General features: G+C 47.1%; 1 protein-coding gene across 1 annotated transcript in view; it reads right to left on the reverse strand.

Annotated features, from left to right (window-relative positions):
- The window catches only part of ITGA2 (integrin subunit alpha 2), a 227,931-nt gene that overhangs the window by 31,410 nt on the left and 175,910 nt on the right, over window positions 1-20,611 (reverse strand). Inside the window, exons 17-23 of the mRNA XM_075326643.1 lie at window positions 20,300-20,454; window positions 14,654-14,764; window positions 10,136-10,218; window positions 8,760-8,901; window positions 7,706-7,798; window positions 2,759-2,835; window positions 1,965-2,048 (exon numbers count right to left, since the gene is read on the reverse strand). Coding sequence (XP_075182758.1) covers window positions 1,965-2,048; window positions 2,759-2,835; window positions 7,706-7,798; window positions 8,760-8,901; window positions 10,136-10,218; window positions 14,654-14,764; window positions 20,300-20,454 — 745 coding nt within the window. The remainder of the gene's footprint in view (window positions 1-1,964; window positions 2,049-2,758; window positions 2,836-7,705; window positions 7,799-8,759; window positions 8,902-10,135; window positions 10,219-14,653; window positions 14,765-20,299; window positions 20,455-20,611) is intronic.

Raw genomic sequence — 20,611 nt, forward strand, 5'->3', positions numbered from 1 at the left:
CTGCTACCCATATCTCCAGACACTACTCCACTACAGCGACTGTCCCCCCACCACTACAAAAAGTCTGAAACTTAAATTGATTACCGCGCCAGGCTGCCTCCAGAGGACGCCCTCAGATCAGCCGTCACCGTCCTTTTCGCCAGTCGTCCGTCGCTGATCCCGGGACAGTCCCTCAAGCTGCAGGCACCGAATGCCCGCCGGGTTCGCCCCCTGACGCCAGGAGCACCGTGTCCACATGCCCTGTTTGGGCCGATTGTCGCCTCCACAATGCTGGGCGCTCCCCTCCTGGGGGAAGCCGCTACTGATGAGAGCTGCACCCTTGTCCCAATGCCTGCTCCAGGATAGACAGCAGGCCTCCTGTCTCCTCCTCGTCGCCACCTGCTGCGCCCAGTCCTCCGGTCCCGATGATCCAGCCACACAGGTGAGGTGACCCTGCAGGCGCCTCCTGTCTCCTCCTCGCCGCCGCCTACTGCGCCCAGTCCTCCGGTCCCGATAATCCAGCCACACAGGTGAGGTGACCCTGCAGGCGCCTCCTGTCTCCTCCTCGCCGCCGCCTTCTGCGCCCAGTCCTCCGGTCCCAATAATCCAAGCCACACAGGTGAGGTGACCCTGTAGGCAGCCGTCCTCCGCCCCCCCGCGGAGGGAGGGGGGGGTGTTGTCCATCCACCGCCGCTGGGCGCGCTCCCTGCCGGGAGCGGCCGCATCGCTCAAAAAATCCAGCCTGAGGCCTCACGCCGGAAGTAGGCCCCCGGGCTGGACACGCCCCCTTTTCGGCCGTCGCGGCCCTGCAGGAGATTCCTCCCGACAGCCAGAGCGGGCGCTACCGCTGCCCACCCAGCTGCGGAGGGTCCCCACGGGAGTGGGGGCTCTCACGTTGTCCTCCTCACCCCCACCTTCCCCAAAAGACCCCGGCGAGTCCTGAAACTGCCAGCACTACAGCAAAGAGGGGGGGGGAGGGGAAGGTGCCGAGGAGACACCCAGGCAGCCTGGGTGTAGGACTGCACTACCTGGGCGCCCTGCACCGCCATGCTGACCAGATCCGAGGATTCCTCAGGACATCATGATGGAGGTTCCCCAGCCCGTCCAAGCTGCAGATCTGCGATGTCCGGATCCATCATGCTGGATGTCATGATGGAGGTTCCCCAGCCCGTCCAAGCTGTCATCCAGGAAATGCAAGAGGAGGTAATGGACTCCCACCTCCTATATACACCATAAAGCTCCCTCCTTTCCTTCCACCACACTCCACCCCCTAACCAATCACCTTCTTTTCCTCATTGTTAAACGAACCAACACTGTTTAACCCCATCAACTCCCTACCCTCCGGGCTGTCATGTCGCCCCTACACCCTATGGGTTCCATGGCTTTCTCGAACGTGTGAAGGAGGCCTAAAAGAGAGGTTGAGCAATACTTTTAAAAACCAGTCCATTCCTCCATTATTGGGAAATCAGCCTTTGAAATGATATGCATTTGGCTATGGTAGATCTGAAGCCTCTGTCACTCCAGCTCTATTCCCCATATCACTGGCTTAAAGAGAATCAATATATTAAATTTTAACCTTTATTCATTTAATAATAAAAAATTGTTCACTAAGCCTATCCAGCTCTATTCCCAACCCAGCTCCAGGCCGCTGCCTCCTGCTTGACTGACAGCCTTTATGCTGTGTCACATCAGGTGGTGGTGTTGGGTGCGGAATAGAGCTGGAGTGACAGAGGCTTCAGATCTACAAATACTTCTTCAGGTTTATTTGTATATCAATTCAAACATATATTTCTCAGTAACAGAGGAACACGCTGGCCATGTAACTGTATTGCAGGACTTGTCTGTGCAGGAGCAACATGCGCATATAAATAGTATGTGGGGTGATAGTCTGCTGACCGATTCCCTTTAATTATATGTATGAAAAACAACATATTCAGAAATCTGATTGCTAGCACATAAAGCATTCAGGGTATACAAGCACTTACCTTGTGAAGTGCATCTCTGTGTCATACTTTACAGGGATAGATATGTTCACTGCATTGTCTTGCTCAACATCTTCATAACTTTCACTATAATAAAATTAAATTAAGTCAATGTCTGTAGATGGAAGAATATATTTAATGGAGTTGTTCAGATTTAGAAAAAATATATATATATATTTTTTACATATACAGTGCCCCTTGTTATCAAATATCTATATTCTGTATTTGGTTATCCTCTAGACATGGCAAAGTTACGATTTTTGTAATATATATCATTACTCTATTTTCTTTCCTTTGCCTCCAAACACCATAGTGGGGTGCAGTTTCACATCACCAGTCTATGCTCTTTTAGAAGCTGCTTTCAACTGCTGCTCAGCAAAGATCCCACTCTATTTACAGTGTGCATACTGGAACTCCCTTTTTGAGTACAGGAGTGGAGAGAAAAGGCTCAGAGATGGGTATTCCCCCTACTGTGATTGTTTGGTAATATAGAACAGATTGTGGCTGAGCAGCAGTTAAAGGCAGCTTCTAAAGGAAAATGAAATGGGAATGTGAAACAGCACTGCAGCATAGTGTTTGTGACAGAAGGAAGTAGAAAAAAGGTAATGAACGAAAAATTCATAGGTTTGCAATGACTGAAGGAAACTAAAGGAAAAGTTTAGTTACAAGTGAATGATGTTGAGCGGCAATAAAGACACAGATTATGGACAAAGTAGGAAAAACACATATGTTTTTCCAATTTCAGACAACCTCTCTAATATGCAAAAAAAAAAAAAAAATATCAATATGAATTGTACCTTGTAGCTTGGAAGTAGATATAAGCTTTGTCATGAAGATACTTGAGGTTAAAATCAAATCCAATATCAAATGTAACCTAGAAATAAAAACATGGCTGTGTTGGCGGTTAAAAAGCAGCGGTATCACAAGAGGGGTCGCTTTAGGAGAGCAGTGGTTGTGGTCGCAATAGTCTCAGGGTGAGGCTTAGGCTACGACCGCACTTTGCGTTTCCAACTGCGTTTCCATTGCTTTTTGGTTGCGTTTACAGAAGCACCTTTTTCATGCCAAAATGCATGCGTTTCCATTTTCCATTAAAACCAATGGCAAAAGTAGTTTTCCCGACCGCACTTTGCGTTTCAAAACGCTAGTTAAAATTTGCATATTTTGTGGCAAAAAAACATTCGTTCAAAGAAGCAACATGTCAATTGTTTTTGCCATTTTCGGTCAGTTTTGCTAACATTGGAGTCAATGTGAAATGGCAAAATGCACCCAAAATCCAAATTCCTGCGTTTTACCTGCTTTTTACCTGCTTTTCCATAGCGTTTTGGAGACCAAAAACGCATGCTTTTCAACCATAAAATTAAAGGATTATATGTTCCTTTACACACACACAAAACCCGACAATTTAAATGATTTAAATTAATAAAATATACCTATTTTACCATAAAATTGTGTTTAACCGCTATAATTTCATTAAAAATTAACATTTTTATTATAGTTTTAATAAATGCTTATTTAAACCATTTTTTTCTCTTTTTTTATTTATTTTGACTAATGCAACTTTATTTGACTGTGTCTTCTTCTTCAAAACGCATCCATCAAAACGCAAGTGAAAAAGCAGGCAAAAAGCGCTGAAAACGCATGTAAAACTCGGAAAATACGCATGCGTTTTCAGCGCTAAATTTCTGGAAAAAGCAACTTTGGTCAAATCAATTAAGGCAAAAAGGTGCGTTTTGAACTGCAAGTAGGAGAACGCAAAGTGCGGTCGTACCCTTAAAGTCATACTTTTGTATATTATACCTGTATCTCAGAGTTGGGTGACAACCAATTTAATTGCTAATTCATCTGCTACAAAGTTGTCAGAAAACGTTTCCAGATTCCCGAATGACAATCCTGCCTGTTTATGTGTTCACTGCAGATTTGTCAATCAGAACAAGAAAATGTATGGGACCCCGATGTAAACTCAGTTGGTGTTTTTATTAGATGTCATACATTTTATTAATTAGCTGTATCTTTAAACCACCACTGCAGTGTTTTTATTTATTTCACTGCTGTAAATCTAAACCCCCTGGTCTTATACTCATCCTCTGGTGGCCCCAATCTTTTTTGGCGCTTCTTCAGTTCCATGAGGCCATCTTCTGCCTGTAACTTCTGACTGTCCAGAGTCAGAAATTAAATCAGAAGCGCTCAATACAAGTCTATGAGAGCCAGCATGAGGCTCTCATAGACTTCTATTGAGCTTGAAGTAATGGAGCTGCCAGAAGGCTCACAAACTGGAGAAGACCGACTGCAGTGACGCTGGAAAAAAAGATGAAGCCATTGGACGATAAGTATAAAACATGGGGGCAGCAGACCTGGATTTAAAGTAACACTTCAGTGGTAAAGTAAAAAAAAAATATGCTGAAGTGGTGCTGAAGAAAGGAAAGCAGGAGCTTAAAGCTGAGAATCAACATCTATAAATAAATCTGGAATAAATAAAAGATTCTATCTACATTCATGTGAATTAGACCTAGATCATCCCCACTAACCCCTGCAACGTACAAAGCCACAAAGACTAGCCTATATTAAAGGGGTACTCTCATGTTAGTAAATGTCATGACTGGGTGGAATGATGCCTATCATGTGATGCAAAAGAAGACCAAAAGGTGTACGGGGGTCCCTGACGATAGGGAGGGGAGTAAGTCTGATTCCTAATCACTGAGACTTAATCCTGCACTCCCTATCGTCTCTAGATAGGTTCTTCCCTGTGCAGATCACGTCAAGCCCTGGCAAACCCTGTGCAAGCCCTGGCTAGTGAGCTGAGCACTAAGATTCTAGTCTTACTACTACAATAAGATAATACTGGAAGAGACACAAACAGTTGGAAATAAAACAACACAGACCTCCACAGCTTCCACAAAGGACAACTTCTCCTGAGAGGTCAGTATAGAAGAACTATAACTGGCATATGGAAGAGTAAGGAGTGAGTTTAAATAATGAAAGCAGCTAGGTGCAGGAGATGAGATTATAGAATCTCAGCAGGATCATTAAGGAACTCTTAACCCCTCAACACCAAATGAAAATAAATCTGCTCTTCTCATATTGAAGAGGACAAATGATCCGCTAATTGCTGTGACCTTCTAATCTCAGATACCACAAAGGTCTCAGCTGGACGCGACACACTCATGACAGTAATGCGGGCGTCACACGAGACGATCTATCGTACGATGCATCGTCGGGGTCACGGTTTTCGTGACGCACATCCGACATCGTTCATGACGTCATTTCGTGTGACACCTCCGAGCGACGCTGAATCGGTTACAAATCGTGAGTCGTGTACATGTCGCTTATTTTTAAAAAATTGTTTATTTTTCATGGCGCCGATTGTTCATCGTACCTGGGGCAGCACACATCGCTCCGTGTGACACCCCGGGAACGATGAACACAGCTTATCTGCGTCCCGCGGCACCCGCCGGCTATGCGGAAGGAAGGAGGTGGGCGGGATGTTTACGTTCCGCTCATCTCCGCCCCTCCGCTTCTATTGGGCGGCCGCTGTGTGACGTCGCTGTGACGCCGAACTTCCCACCCCCTTCAGGAAGAGGATATTCGCCGCCCACAACGAGGTCACTCAGCAGGTAAGTGCGTGTGACGGCGGTTTAACGACTTTGTGCGCCACGGGCAGCGATTTGTCCATGAAGCACAAACGACGGGGGCGGGTACGATCGCTCGTGCGACCGCACGATAGATCGTACCGTGTGACGCCCGCATAAGTGATGGCTGATCACTAGAACATGCCCTCATTTTATGATTGCTGAGGGTCTGACTTTTTGTACCCTCACCATTCCTCAGAATGAAGGGGCTCCATTGCTCCTTCACAGCTGCATTCTCTGCACAGTGGCGCTCATGGTCATCTGGCTGAGCAGGGAACTGCATCCGTGCTGCACCAGTTGGCCTGAAATGACCCGTATGCAGACGAAAGCTACAAAGACGATGCAGCCCGGATGTGTAAGGGGTGGGCAGACCCCTCACTAAGAAGCCTAGTTAACCCGGAAATGTTATTAATAAAAATGTTTTATATTGTATGCATGTATGCTGAGTCAGGGTACCCCCTAGGTGCCAGTGTAGTGAGTGGTTCCCCTGGTAACAGTGACAGGGAAGGAGGAGGAGCTGGCAGCTTAGGAGGGAAGAAAGTGTGTAAGTCAGGCAGTTGTCTCTGGGACAGGAAAGAGGAAGGAACAGCCAGGGGCAGAGTGTGGCAGCTGAAGTACAGGGAAGCCGGAGAAGACAGGAGCGGGCGGAACCTCGTAGGGTGAAGCAGTCCGGTGTGGGTCCGGGCTGTGGGTAGCCAGAAGTGGGAGCCGGGCGAAGTAAAGTAGTCAGGCAAGTCGCCCACTTGAGGGAACGCTAGAGTAGACTTCCCCTCAGCTGAAGGAAGTGCCATAGCATTGTGCTGTATTACTGCCAAGTGTGAAGAGCTGCAGAGAATAAAAGATGTTTGTTGTTTGCATTGACCCACGCCTGAAGAGTATTTGTGCGCCGGACAACACCTGCACCACCACACTCTGCCCCACAAAGGCACCTCCTGTCCCCCCAGTGACGGCGACGCCAGGGGTAAGCCTGTCAGCAAGGGCCATGACTACAAGGCCGGAGGCACCCCTGGCACCCCGTTACATTTGGCGTAGTCGGCAGGATCCGGATCGTATGCAAGGGGACCCGCTCCAAGAAGATGGAGACCAAGTGGTGCCAAGGGCCCCTGATCCGGACTTTCAGCGAAGATTTCCAGTCCCATGGTGGGAAGAAGAAACAGTGCCTGAGGCGTTGGACCGGGCACAAGATGGCGGCAAGATGGCCGTTGTCTGTGAAGACACAGAAAGCGCGCGCAGAATTGGCGCCAAAAGAAGAGCCTGGGGCTGGCCGGTGCCGAAAAAGAAGTTCGGAGTACTCCGCCCAAAGAGGGGAGGTGCCGGTCCCAGGGCACAAAGGAAGATATGTGAAGTGGGCGGTGTTCCAGAGAAAAAGAAGAACCGCCGCGTAGGGGTCGAGCTGTGGTGCGAGGCTAAGGGTGGAGCATCCTCAAGAGCGGGAAAAGTGAGCCCGCCTCCACTTCCTCTAGTCTCGCCACTGACCCAGACGCCATTACTGAGTACTAGTGTTGCCGAGAATATGGAGAAATTGGACGAGAGCCGTCTGAAGCAGGTGGTGTCTGCGGAGGGATTCCCTACCTACTTGCCGGCTGTACCCGGAGGACCGGGGCAAGCCAGTAGGGTGACGTGGCTCACAACATGGGACGCGGAGACCGGTGCGACCACAACCGAGGTCCGGGCGACCTACGCTGCCCAACTGCCGTCGGGGAGCCGGATGTTGGGAGCCCCATATCCCTGCCCGTAACAGAGAGCACAAGAGAGTGGTGTTTTAATGCCGCGCCAATAGATCACTTCAGATGATGTTCAGACCAGTGTTACTTTATTGTTTTCCAGGTCAACGCGTTTCTGGGGCATCTGCCCCCTTCATCAGGACCACCAAAGAAACAGATAACATCCAATCTGTCTAGTACAGACAATGTATACAATATATAGACACATTGACATCACAGGCACATCCCCTAAAGAAAAAAACGAGCGGGAAGGACTGCCACGTTGCATGGAATGACGTCAAACAAACACTTAACATAAAAAAAAAAAAAAAAAAAAAAAAAAAAAAAAATAGATCTACCGCTGTACAATAGATCTACCGCTGCTCATATAGTAATGTTAATAACTTTCAAATACCTTTTGCTGGTCCTTCAGGAAAGGGAATCCCACCTGACAGCTGACGGACCCCTGTGTGCTGCCAACTTGGCACAAAACTTCTGTTCCGTCGTTCTGCAACATAAGGAACTTTGTCAGCACAAAAAACAGCCTGAAACATTTCTAGACGGACATATATTATCCACTACGAGAGTCACTTTCTTTTATAATTTCACATTAGCCTGATTTCTCCAATGCCTCTAGAATGTATTTAAAGGGAACCTGTCACCACTTTTTCGGCCTATATGCTGCGGCCACCACCACCGGGCTCTAATATACAGCATTCTAACATGCTGTATATAAGAGCCCAGGCCGGGGGTATAACATAAAAAACACTTTATAATAATTACCTAATGGTCGCGCTGTAGGCCTTAAGGGTGTCTCCATTCTCTGGTGCCGGCGCCGCTTCTTTTGGCCATCTTCATCTCCTTCTCTAGCCGCAGTGCATTACGGGTCCGACGTCATACACACTCGCCAGCATTCAGGTCCTTTGCACTTTGATCTGTCCTGAGCAGGGCAGATCAAAGTATTGTAGTGCGCCTGCGCAGGACTGGCGAGTGTGTATGACGTAGCCGTGTCATGCACCCAAACTTCAGAAAGAGGAAGAAGATGGCCGTAAGAGTCGGCGCCGACACCAGACAACGGAGACGCCCATATGGCCCACAGCGCGACCGTTAGTTAAGTATTATAAAGTGTTTTTTATGTTATAGCCCCGGCCTGGGCTCATATATACAGCATGTTAGAATGCTGTATATAAGAGCCCGGTGGTGGTGGCCGCAGCTTATAGGCCGAAAAACTGGTGACAGGATCCCTTTAAAAGTATCCTGCCATTTGGTGTAGCGACCGCCATTATTAAAGCGGACAAACAGACCTGTGCGATTTAGATTAGCGGAAGTGGAGGCAGAGATGCAAGGCTGCAGGATCTGACTACGCACGGAATGTTTGTAGTCTGTAACCATGGAGACAAATAGGTCTGAAGATTATCAGCAGACACAAAACTGTATATTCTCTTGTAATATATAATAAATTTGCTTACTGGAGAAGTTGAAGATGCGAAGAAAAGGTTTTCTGAGAAAAGCGCCTTCAGTTTTGTGTTATATGCATTCTCCTTTTTATTCATGAGCGTTACTTGGAACATCAGTCGTCGGTTTTTGTCACTGACTATGTACGGTAATTTCCTGTAGGGAGGGAGGTGTCACTAATTTGCATAGGACTCCATGCAGTAATTAATTCATACTTATTGATAGGAACATATTGGTATGTTATACGGTAAAGATGTAGCAGAGGTCAGTTCACTCTCGGTAGAGCTGTGCTCTCAGTCAAACCTACTGCAACATGTCAGACAAGGAGACGGTGAAGATCTGAGGTCATGGGTTGTATTAATCACCCAGGGAGGTTAACGACGCACCAATTTTTATTTCATCCGTACATGGTCTTACAGCAACCATAGTCCTTATGCTCCTCCAGATGATGGATACCACGACCATAGCACGCATATCCAGCAACAGCCAGCAACAATAGTCCTTGTCCTTATGGTCCTCAAAAAGATGCCGAATATCACGACTGTAGAGTATCTGCCGGTAACAATAGTCCTTATCTTCCTCCAGACGATGGATATCACGACCATTGCACGTGTATCCAGCTCCAGCCGGCAACAACAGTCCTTAGGATAGTTCCTCAATCCAGAAGACAAATATCACAACCATAGCACGTGTATCCAGCTCCAAACTCTAGAGTCCATCTATGGGCACCAGGATCTGGCTGCAACAACAGATCCTATCCCCTCCACATCACAGCACTAACTACTGACCAAAGATGTGTCTCCTCGCTTTTCTACCTCTTTTGGGATCAGTCCCCTGGATGAGGAGAGGTGATTACATCCCACACACTGAAACATTGGTTTAATGTAACTCCAAGTATGAAGGAGGGCAGTCTAGGGCCAGTCTGCAGGATTGTGTATCAGGGAGACTATCTATTGTGTATCTTTTGTTCCCCTGAGGAGGGGAACAATAGATGCACAATACCCCACCAGATGCCGGACAGATTGAATTAGAGTCCAAGAAGGCCAACTAATATGACACAATGTTACAACCCCTTCCCCCTTCCAATTGTGTCCAGACAAGTGACCCTTAACTGGCAAACAAGATGGACAAAACCAGTGCTCCATGCTGTAAAAAGTCCAATAGTCTTAGTTCATGGTCAGCTCCTCACAGTCACCTTCATCTAACTCTGCCCACATCAACTTTAACAGCGTAGAAAACGCAGTAAAGTTTAGCATCTTGGCTGCTGTAACACTAGAAGTCTCAGTATTCCCTGGTCAGAGCATGTTGGAAAATGTGCTTTTATAAGAGCTGGATATCTGCACATGGGATATAATTACGTAACTGAGTGTAAAGGCAAAACTAGACTTACACATCGTCAGGTTTCTGCACCACTTGTAGGGAAAGGTCTGAATGACAAACTTCATCATCACCACAGTCTTTTTGGAAGGGAATCTATTGTAACAATAAAAAAAAAATCTCAATTACACGTAAAGGGATTGCACGAGAGAAGGTACAACAAAATGCTCACAGGCTGCATCAGATGTTCTGACTAAGCTCCATTTATTTGAAGAACTGACTTTTTCAGTCCACAGCTCCTGTGCAGAGCATTGTGTCTCTATGCTAACGGACTGACTACAGATGTATCCTGTTGTCGCGGAAGGGGAGAGAGTATATACCAGCCATATGGGACAACACACAGGAAGGGGAAGGAATGCCTTATAGCTAGGGAAAGGGGGAAGTGGTGGCCCCTGACAACAACCTACAGTTCACCCCCACTGCCGTCACTGACACTATATAGGTTCTGCCTCTGTCACCGAGCTGGAATACCTGGGGCCCTGTCTTACCCTGGCAAATGGGCCCTAAGTAAGGATGGAGGGTATAAGCGCTAAGTCAACACCACTAACACTAAAGGAAGACACAAGGGAACAATACAGGGGAAACAACAGTTATCACAAGAGCCCTGGTAGATAGCAAAAGACAAAACACTTATCTGAGCTGCAGCAACCACAGAAGTCTGGAGCAACAGAAAATGACCTTTCCAGAGCTCAGCAAGGCACAAACTATAAACCACACTCAAACCACCCCAGGGTGAGGTTAATAAAAGAAGTCAGAGGATAACAACTGAGAGGCAGGATGACAGTTGGCCAGGGTCATAGGGTCCACCTGCTGCAGAAACAGAGAACTGTCAGATAACACCACATGGCGCCAATCTCTGTGATCTTCTAGCACTCGCTGCCACTGGATTATCAGCCGGTCATGATACCTCCGTGACAGGCTGCGACACATCCATGACACCTGTGTGCAGTGTAAGGGTGACTGCACTACCTCTGTCCCTTTTTCTTGCAAACCTATGTGTGACGCCCTGGCAAAACCAGGTAGTCACAGATAGGCCCCCGCATAACACCATCCCTCACTTAGGTGACACACAGCCGACCTGAAACCCTAATCACCCCCCCATAGGGAAAGATAGGCACACCAGTGGGCGGGACCAGGTGGTTGGACACGCCCACCCAAGGGTCTAAACAGCCCGGGGAGGGAAAACAAGCAGTCTAAACAAGCAGTAAAGTTTGGTAGTTCAAGTTGAGATGAGTGTGGGCTGGAGCTAGGTGTAGCTCCAGCAGAGGAGGTTCAAGTTGAACGGTGCCAGGGTCGGAGCCCTGGTGCCTTTGGCTAGGTGGCAGACGGTGGTCTCTGTCAGCAGGAGACGGGAAGACGGCTCAGCAGATCTGAGGTGGACCGTGACAGGGTTGTAGCCCGCCAGTACCGACACGGAGAACTGACCCGGAAACCGTACCACAGAGGGGGTACTGGGACCCTGAAGCCAGGACCGAAACCAGCGGCCTAGATAATTAACCGATTGAGGACAGGATTATAGGTCTTGTCCCACCCAAAGTCCCTAAAAGAAGACAACAGACCACCGATAGGTATAAGGCCACCGCCAGGGCCCATAGATCACATGGGCCAGCGTCTGCGGGCACGGCTCCTTAGGCCACATCCAGCCGGGAGCGGACTCCTGAGTTCCAGACCAGGCAGTCCACCATACACAAAGCAAGTGCAGAGGGAAAAGACAGCGACCACCAGCCCGGGTGGGGGACCTGAATGCAACCGGCCGTGGCGGCCGGCCACCAGCACCTTGGTTTCCCAAATGACTCGTGTGATTCATTTACTGGGAGTAACCAACCATTCCCCCGCACGTCCGGGCGCGCCGGCCCTTGCCATCACCATCCCCTGCACAGAGACACTGGGCCCTGGGGCAACCATCCATACCCATGGAGGGGTTAACATCCAGCTGCCACTACATCTCCCCCGGGTACCGCACAACAGCAGCGGTGATGTCCCACCTCACCACACAGCGTGGGTGGCGTCACGAACTTAATATGGCCTAGCCCATACATCTATGTCCTGTTTTTTATTCGGCGTGTGCGCGAGACCCCTGGGTCCGGAGACCCTCGAGCCACCCGTAGAAGGGCCGGATCCGAGCAGCGGCGGCTGCTGGCACTGGGGCGGCACATATGGATGATAGAAGTTGTGGACCATGACTGTAGGATCAGACTACATGAGGGCTATTTCCACAACCAAGAAAAAAGGGAGTCTCTGATGCAATAGTGTGTTTTTTTGCAAAAAATTAGCAATATTCACTTTATTATAATTAAAGAAACATAGTACAAAAATTGATCTCATAAAAAGCACATACAAGGTCACAGGCAAAAACTCATAGTCCAGGATAAACAGGTTCACAAAAAGATATGCTCAAATTATTTTTATGTATATTTTTTGGGATAACCTACACAAATTCTGGTCTCATTATTTTTAGCACTTATTGACTGGATCCATTCTTCCAGTCATATTATGTCAAAAATAATTAAGATCTGCTCTATACATTGAAAGATGACTGTTATATTTACTTTTCCTCAAGAGGATATGTAGGGGTTAATCCTCCATTTTATTTAGCCTCTTCCAAATAGAGCAGAGAAACATCAAAGGGTGGGTGCGCACTTGTGTGTGCCATTGAACCTGACTGCCATTGAAATCTTCACTAGATTAAATCTCTGGATCAAGAAAAATTCCCCAGCTAAATAGCTGCCAGTCAGGTACATATACCAAGTAAGAAGTTATGCATCTATGCAAAATTTTTTTTTTTCCTCACTCAGGCACACACAAATGCATTTTTCTCATGATAAGGTGAATTGTATATAACCTGTTATCTTTAATATACAAACACCACCCCTGTTAGTGAGAGCCCATAAAATCAATGAAAGTTAATCATTTTAAATTACCCATTTTTACTTGAGCAGCTTCTGAGTGTGACCTCTTAGGCTATGTGCGCACGTTGCGTACTAGCCCTGCAGAAATTTCTGCAGTGATCTGAAGAGCACATGTGCGCTTTAGATCGCTGCAGAAATGTCCGTAGTGAGCGCCGATTCCATGCGCTCTGCCTGCAGCTCCTCCCATAGACAGAGCAGGAGCTGCCGGCAAAGCGCAGGAAAGAAGTGACATGTCACTTCTTTTTGCGCAGCGCTTCGGCAGTAGCCGAAGCGCTGCGCTCTTAGACGCCACGTGCGCACGGCCCCTGCACAATCTCCATAGACTGTGCAGGGGCCGCAGGACGCATGCAGTTACGCTGCGCTACAAAGCGCATGTATTTACGCAACGTGCGCACATAGCCTTATGCCTCCAATGCGCATTTCACCAAAGCTTCATCAGGGAGTGGCACATGAGCTGGTTATACTCCCACTACTTATATAGCCCGCCTCAGATGTTATGTCCAATGGCAGTGCATTTATCGGCGCATGCCTCGTGACATCCCAGATCTCCGTGGGCCGCCGTTCCTCTCCTGACAATGCCTGGGCGCTGGGACACCTTGTGTATCAAGCGCACAGGCATTGCCGCCAGACAACAGCAGCATCCACAGGAGGCACGCGCTCAGCACCACCACGGGAGCGGTACGAAACCCTCCGTTTAAAGAGATTCATATGCAAGGTGCATGACATTACTAAGCCCCAAAATAATGAACACGATTAAATAACTTCATAGCCCACATACAAACATGTGCTGCTGACCCATCTATATCTTTTTCTATTGCCTGTACGCTCACATACAGGTATATACCAGCAAAACCTGCATGTATATGGGCAGTCTCATAAATCCACAAAGATATGAGACTATAAACTTTAAACTCCAAGTGTCATGAATATCCGATGAATTGGGGCTACTTGCTTGTAGCATGATGTTTCACATATACGTTTAATTCTATCCATTGGCAATCATGGGAGGATAAATAGATTTCCTTTATTGTTTGCTTTGGTCATGTGCCACTCCCTGATGAAGCTTTGGCGGTGTTTTCAGGTGGTTGAGTCTGCAAGATAAGTCTAATTATTATTATTATTATTTATTATTATAGCGCCATTTATTCCAATCCATTTATTCCAATTTATTAATGATAATGAAAAGCTGGAGGTGGTTGTTTGTAGTATTACATGAGGGCTATTTGTAGTCTGTCACCATAGAAACACAATAGATCTGCGCATGTTATACCTATATAACAGACAGCTATTTTCTTCAATATTTAATATTTTCTATTTTAGACACATTGGACTAATAAAAATATTGCAAATGATTACACACCCTCTAAGTTATTGCACTGCATAAAAATATTGTACAGACGCTACAACACGTTACAGCTGGAGAATGGGTTTTGTGGATGTAGCCAGATGTATATGGACGGCTGCCAAAGTCTGCTCTCGGGGAAAAATTAATTAATTGTGGCAAACCGCATGGTGCCATCTTCATGACATTCTTCCCAACAAGTTGTGGGTTTCCGTAAGACTAAGAGGAAGCAGAGCTCTCGGCTTATAGATGTTACATTCTTATCTTATTTTATACTTACAAACCAAGCGCTGGAGCCGGATGAGTACGGATTTAATACTGGACTGCTATCTGGTTTCTGAGCAGCAATATTAAGGCGCAATGCCAGGGCGTTCTCCGAGTCTGACGTCTCCTGGAATAGAGATCAATGGTTCTTACATCAAGATCAATAATTCCAACTATTTACAGACGCAATTGTCAAACTTTAATACACTACATTTATGTCTAAATTATATCTGCTACTCGCTAACAACCAAGATGCTCTCCACTAAAGCCGAATGCACAAGAAGTCACAAAACCTGTAGTAATAAGGTCAAGGCTCGGACTACAAAGAGGTCCCAATGTCCTAAGTGAATGGAAGTTTGTGGTAGTGAATGGAGCAATATTGTGCATACGTGACATCACGCTATATACATCTATACGGCCATAGTAGCAGTGATGTGCATGGGTGACCACCACTATATATTCATCAATAGGTCCATGGGAGCAGTAATGTGCATGCGTGAACACAACTATATATACACATCCATAGGTCCATGGGTGTAGTAATGTGCATGGGTGACCATCACTCTCTATACATCCATTGATCCATGCGAGTGTGACGCCCTGGCCTAGCCAGGTGGTCACAGACACAACATCATACACCCCCTCTTCCCTGGACAGGTCACACCAGTCACACATTAAACCCTTGTGGCCACCCTCCAGGGTTGATGTTCACACCAGGTGGGGCGGAGCCAGGCAGATGACCCTGCCCACCAAGGAGTTCACAGGCCTGGAGGCGGGAAAACACAGTAGTCAGTCCAGTTGTGGGCAGTAGAGTGAGAGAAGTGAAACTGTTGGTGTCTGGGTTGGAGCCCAGGCACTTCCAGCAAGGTAGGCAGACGGTGGTGGTCGTCTGCAGGAGTTGGTGAAGGTCAGCGGAACCGTAGGACCGGGGTCGGGCGGTGGCCCGCCGGTACCGAACCGGGGAGCCGATTGGAGCCAAGCACCAGGCAGGGTACTCAGACCCCGACTAGGCTCGAAGCCAACCTTTAGTCAAATTTACTGATTGTGGTCCGGACCTCAGGGGTTCATTCCCACCCAAGTCCCGATTGAAGGCAAAAGCCCAACCGTTCCGGATAAGCGCCACCTCCAAGGGCCAGAGATCCACAGGGCCAGCGTCTGCGGGCAAACGGGCTCCCCTGGCACGTATACGTCGGGGAGCGGACTACCGGTGCCCAGGCATTGGAGTCAAGATACAAAACACAGATGCAGGGAAACGACAGCCACCATCAACCCATCCAGGGAGAACACCGCAGCCGGCTGCGGGCCCCGTCCATCCAGCCGTTTGGTTTACCAGAGACTCTATCCATCTGTGTCTGAGTGAGTACACCTGTGCCATCTGGCACCACGCTGTGCTGCACCGCAACCCTACACCCTGCCAAAACCCATCCTGCGGAACCCTCCCTCCTACCGGGCCCCAGGACTAACAGTCCTTACCCACGGAGGGGTCAACACCTAGCTACTCCCCGCCATCGCTCCCGGGAACCCCGTCACCAGCATCGGTGGTGCCCACCATCACCACAACCCGTGGGTGGCGTCACGAACTCTATATATCCCGAAAAGTCCAATTCCTCCCCTTTTCACTCGTGGGCGAGGAGCGCTGCTCAAGCCCCGGGTCCGGCCCACTCGAGCCACCGAGGAGAAGGCACCGGATCCGAGCGCGATGTCCCTGAGCAGCCCCCGCGACGGGGAAGCTGGCCCCCGCCCCTGACACGAGCAGTAATGTGCATCTGTGACCATCACTCTCTATACATCCATAGGTCCATGGGAGCAGTAATGTGCATGCATGAACACAACTATATATACACATCCATAGGTCCATGGGTGCAGTAATGTGCATGTGTGACCATCACTCTCTATACATCCATTAGTCCATGCGAGCAGTAATGTGCATGTGTGACCATCACTCTCTATACATCCATAGGTCCATGGGTGCAGTAATGTGCATGTGTGACCACTACTCCCATAGAAAGAGAATAAAAAGGTGGTCATATATACGCACACAGGGGGCATACTCTTGTGATTGTTGGGAGTCTTCTGTCAGTCATACCTAGTTATATTGTGGGACCCCCAAATATCACTGGGACGTGGCTTTGGAATCCAGGAATCTCTCTCTTCGGATCTTTGTCTTAAATGCTGCCAATCAGTACATGCTTGAGCTCCATTGCCTTCATGGTCTATTGGATTGCTGGTGGTAACAGGTGAGCGCTGTCCTCGGCTCTCTTCAGCAGTCCCATAGACAATGAATGGAGTGGAGACTGAGCATGTGCACCTCCACTTCTTTCAGGTCTGGGCTCAGTTGGTCGGATCCCCGGCAATCAGTAAACTATCCACTATTCTATAGGGAATAAGTTACTATCTTGGGAATAACCCACTACGGGGTGCAGCGCATTTCTTCTGTTTTTGGAGGGAGGGCTTACACTTTATTGTGGCCGTTGGGAGCACTTTCCCTTCTTCCTGTTTACATCCATTATAATTAGTAGCAGCGTTGTCGCCTCTTTTATTATGGTGTTATAATTATAGCTGCACTGGGAGCAGCAGGGAGAAATGTTACCAGAACGCAAGCAGCTAAGGTCACACATCCGAATATTGTGGAAGGAGCGAGCTGTCTGCTTGGCTCACAGACGAATCCACAATAAGATGTCATTATCCTCTGGTGGAGTGAGCGCATCATTCACCGCATCCATCTGTCCGTCACATGCAGAATCTGGATGCGTGCTGTACTCAGGAGGAGGTAACAGGAGCATAAGCATATACTACAGGGTATTCAGAAGCAGCAGGCTCGCTAAGCTTTCCTTCACTTGGGGCTGAGTATGGGGTCCTTATTCTTGTACCAGCACAGTTATCACGTGTATACACGACAAATAACACTTTCTGCCCATAATGTAACTGCAGTTTTTATTACTTTTCCCATATACAGTCTTTAAGCACTAGAAGAGCATTTTTCTGCTTGTTTCCTCTCCCTTCTCGACTTTCTCTAGACTTGTATAGGCAACAGGTATATTTTCTTCCCTCACTGAAGACAGATTTGTAGACAGATTTGAGCATCTTTGCTCAGTGTGGGAAAGAAGTAAAAATAATAATACTAATCATTTTTTTAAGTAGAACTAATGAGATCCATTAGCTACTTCTAAATACCCTAGCCTAGTTAGAGTGGTTTTCTAGTGCACCCTTAACTACCACCTAAACCACCTACCCCCACCTATATTATGACCCTGTTTGAGGGGTTTAACCATAACTTCATATTAGGCCTCTTTCACACGTCCATGGAAAACACACGTTTTTCACAGACGTGTTGAAGGTGCATATGGCCCATCTATGTGCAATGATTTTGGCACACGTGTGTTTGCTATCCATGATAGCACACGGAGATCAGGAACTTTTTACTCACCCGCCCCTGACACTGCTATACGTGGTGCTGCTGCCTCCGGCGCTGCTGCTTCCAGGTCCGTGGTGCAGTGAATATTCATGAGCATAATGAGCGGGCCCTGAAGCAAGTGTGACAGCAGCGTTGAAGACCGCAGCACTCGAGACAGGAGAGTATAGAAAATTATTATTTTTTTTTTTTACACAGACACGTGTTTTCTCCGGTACGTGTCACACGGATCACATCACTGTGTGGTCCGTGTGACATCAGTGCTCCCGGAGAAAAACGGACTTGTCTCCGGTCCGTAACAAATCACTGATGTGTGCGCAGACCCATTGATTTTAATGGGTCTATGCGTGTCCGCGATTCCGGTATGCATAAAAATGGCGTTACACGTACAGGAATCACTGACGTGTGAAGGGGGCTTTAGGAAATTTATATATGGAGGATTTTGGTGTCTTTAGTTGCAGATTTATTGATGAATATCTGTATAAAAAGAGGCTAAGACTGCTGCTTTTACGTTTTTCCAGTATTGTAGGATTTGCAGCTGGCACCAATGATTTCACTAGAACTGTAATGCAGGTTCATGCACATTGGATTGCCCAGGGATCACTTTAGACTAGTGATGGGTGAACCCACAAATATCTGAGATTGGCAGGTCCAAATGGATTTTTTTAAAGAACCCGGAATTAATCTCGGATATCTGCCCGGATGTCAATCCAATATAAGTCTATGGAAGCCCGAATCATGCGCATTAAAATAGGGGTAGGAAGGGCTAGGTGAATAAGAGCAGGCTGTAACACTAATTCTGAGACCGCTCATTACCCTCATGTATATTCACTACTTCCCCCACCCACCAGCAGTCCAGGAGTCTCTGATTGGTTGCAGTCAGACACGCCCGCACTCTGTATGACACTGTGTCTGTTGGTTTGGAATCACAGACTCTGTCTGTGTGTGTCTATCGTGGTGTAAAAATAAATAAATAAAAAAATTGATAACAGAGAACAATTGTAGAAAAAAGGGTTTTCTATACCGCGCCAATGATCACAAAATGGAGATCAGGATTGATGTGGCTTTATTGTAGCACAGGTCTACGCGTTTCAGGAGCTCTGCTCCCTTCCTCAGGACCATAGAAACAACATCAAATCTACCGTAGTAAGTACACACATACATTAAATAGATCCAGTGACGTAATAGTACCGCCCCGTATAGAAAAAAACGGCGGGAACGGCTGCAACGTGGAAGAAAACATGACGCAATACAGAAAAAAACAAGATCAGAAGAAAAACATATAGCTCTTATACACTGTAAGTGACCCACATCTTGACAGATCATAATACATTCACTGGACATCGAAAAATAACTTATTTCAATTATGTGTATAAAAATAAATACAGCTAATAAAAAATTAATACCAGCGTATATATATCTCTATACATATACACCGATCAATGAAATATACCAGATCAATCTAGTGCTGGAGTGCAGAGTGATCCCAGAACTCAGAACGGGTGACAGGAACTTCATAGTGAGTGACTACAGATCCAAACTACAGCGGGATCAACCGCCGTTTTTTTCTATACGGGGCGGTACTATTACGTCACTGGATCTATTTAATGTATGTGTGTACTTACTACGGTAGATTTGATGTTGTTTCTATGGTCCTGAGGAAGGGAGCAGAGCTCCTGAAACGCGTAGACCTGTGCTACAATAAAGCCACATCAATCCTGATCTCCATTTTGTGATCATTGGCGCGGTATAGAAAACCCTTTTTTCTACAATTGTTCTCTGTTATCAAGTCATCTTGGGTTGCCGCTGCCTGGATCTATTGTCTATGCGATTATAGTAGTTGTGACTGTCACAACTACAGTTGGTGAGTATATTTGCTCCCCTTGCCTATTGCCCTGTGCCTATAAGGGTAAGACCCTATTGCGCTTTATTTTCTCCACAGCTCCTCCTCTTAAATAAAAAAATTGGCATAGGGTCGCCCATATTATGATTCCCAGCAGAGATAAATCCTATGGCTACGGACTAGAGCGCCCAGCCATGTGCTTATCTTGGCTGTGCGTCAAAATAAGAGGAACTGCATGCGGCTTTTTAAAAATGATTGAAATAAATAATTTAAAAACCGACATGTAGTTCCCCCAATTTTGATACCCAGCCAGGATAAAGCCCGACAGCTGGGGGCTGTATTCTTTTGCAGTCCAGGTTCACCCATCACTACTTTAGACCAAAAAATTAGGTGACTATTCATCATACCTGAACGTTAAAAACGTGATTAAAGCATCTCTCCTCAGTGCCTATGTCAGTGGCCTTAGCTATGAATCGGTCTCCACTTTCCTTAAATTGCCCTCTAGACGTCACTCTTGATGCCTCCAGATCAGCATCTAGCGTTGCGTTGTAAGTGATAGCCACTAACGGAGGAGAAAAAGCATTATCAATACTAATAGAGGAGCAAAAATTGGAGAAAGACAACATTAATAATAAGTATTATCAATCCACCATAAAAGAAGAGCGTTATCATGGTGGAGTTGATGATGGGGTCACCAATGATCTAGTTATGGAGTTGTT

The sequence above is a fragment of the Anomaloglossus baeobatrachus genome, chromosome 1 (assembly GCF_048569485.1).
Source record: "Anomaloglossus baeobatrachus isolate aAnoBae1 chromosome 1, aAnoBae1.hap1, whole genome shotgun sequence".
NCBI classification, from domain to species: Eukaryota; Metazoa; Chordata; class Amphibia; order Anura; family Aromobatidae; genus Anomaloglossus; species Anomaloglossus baeobatrachus.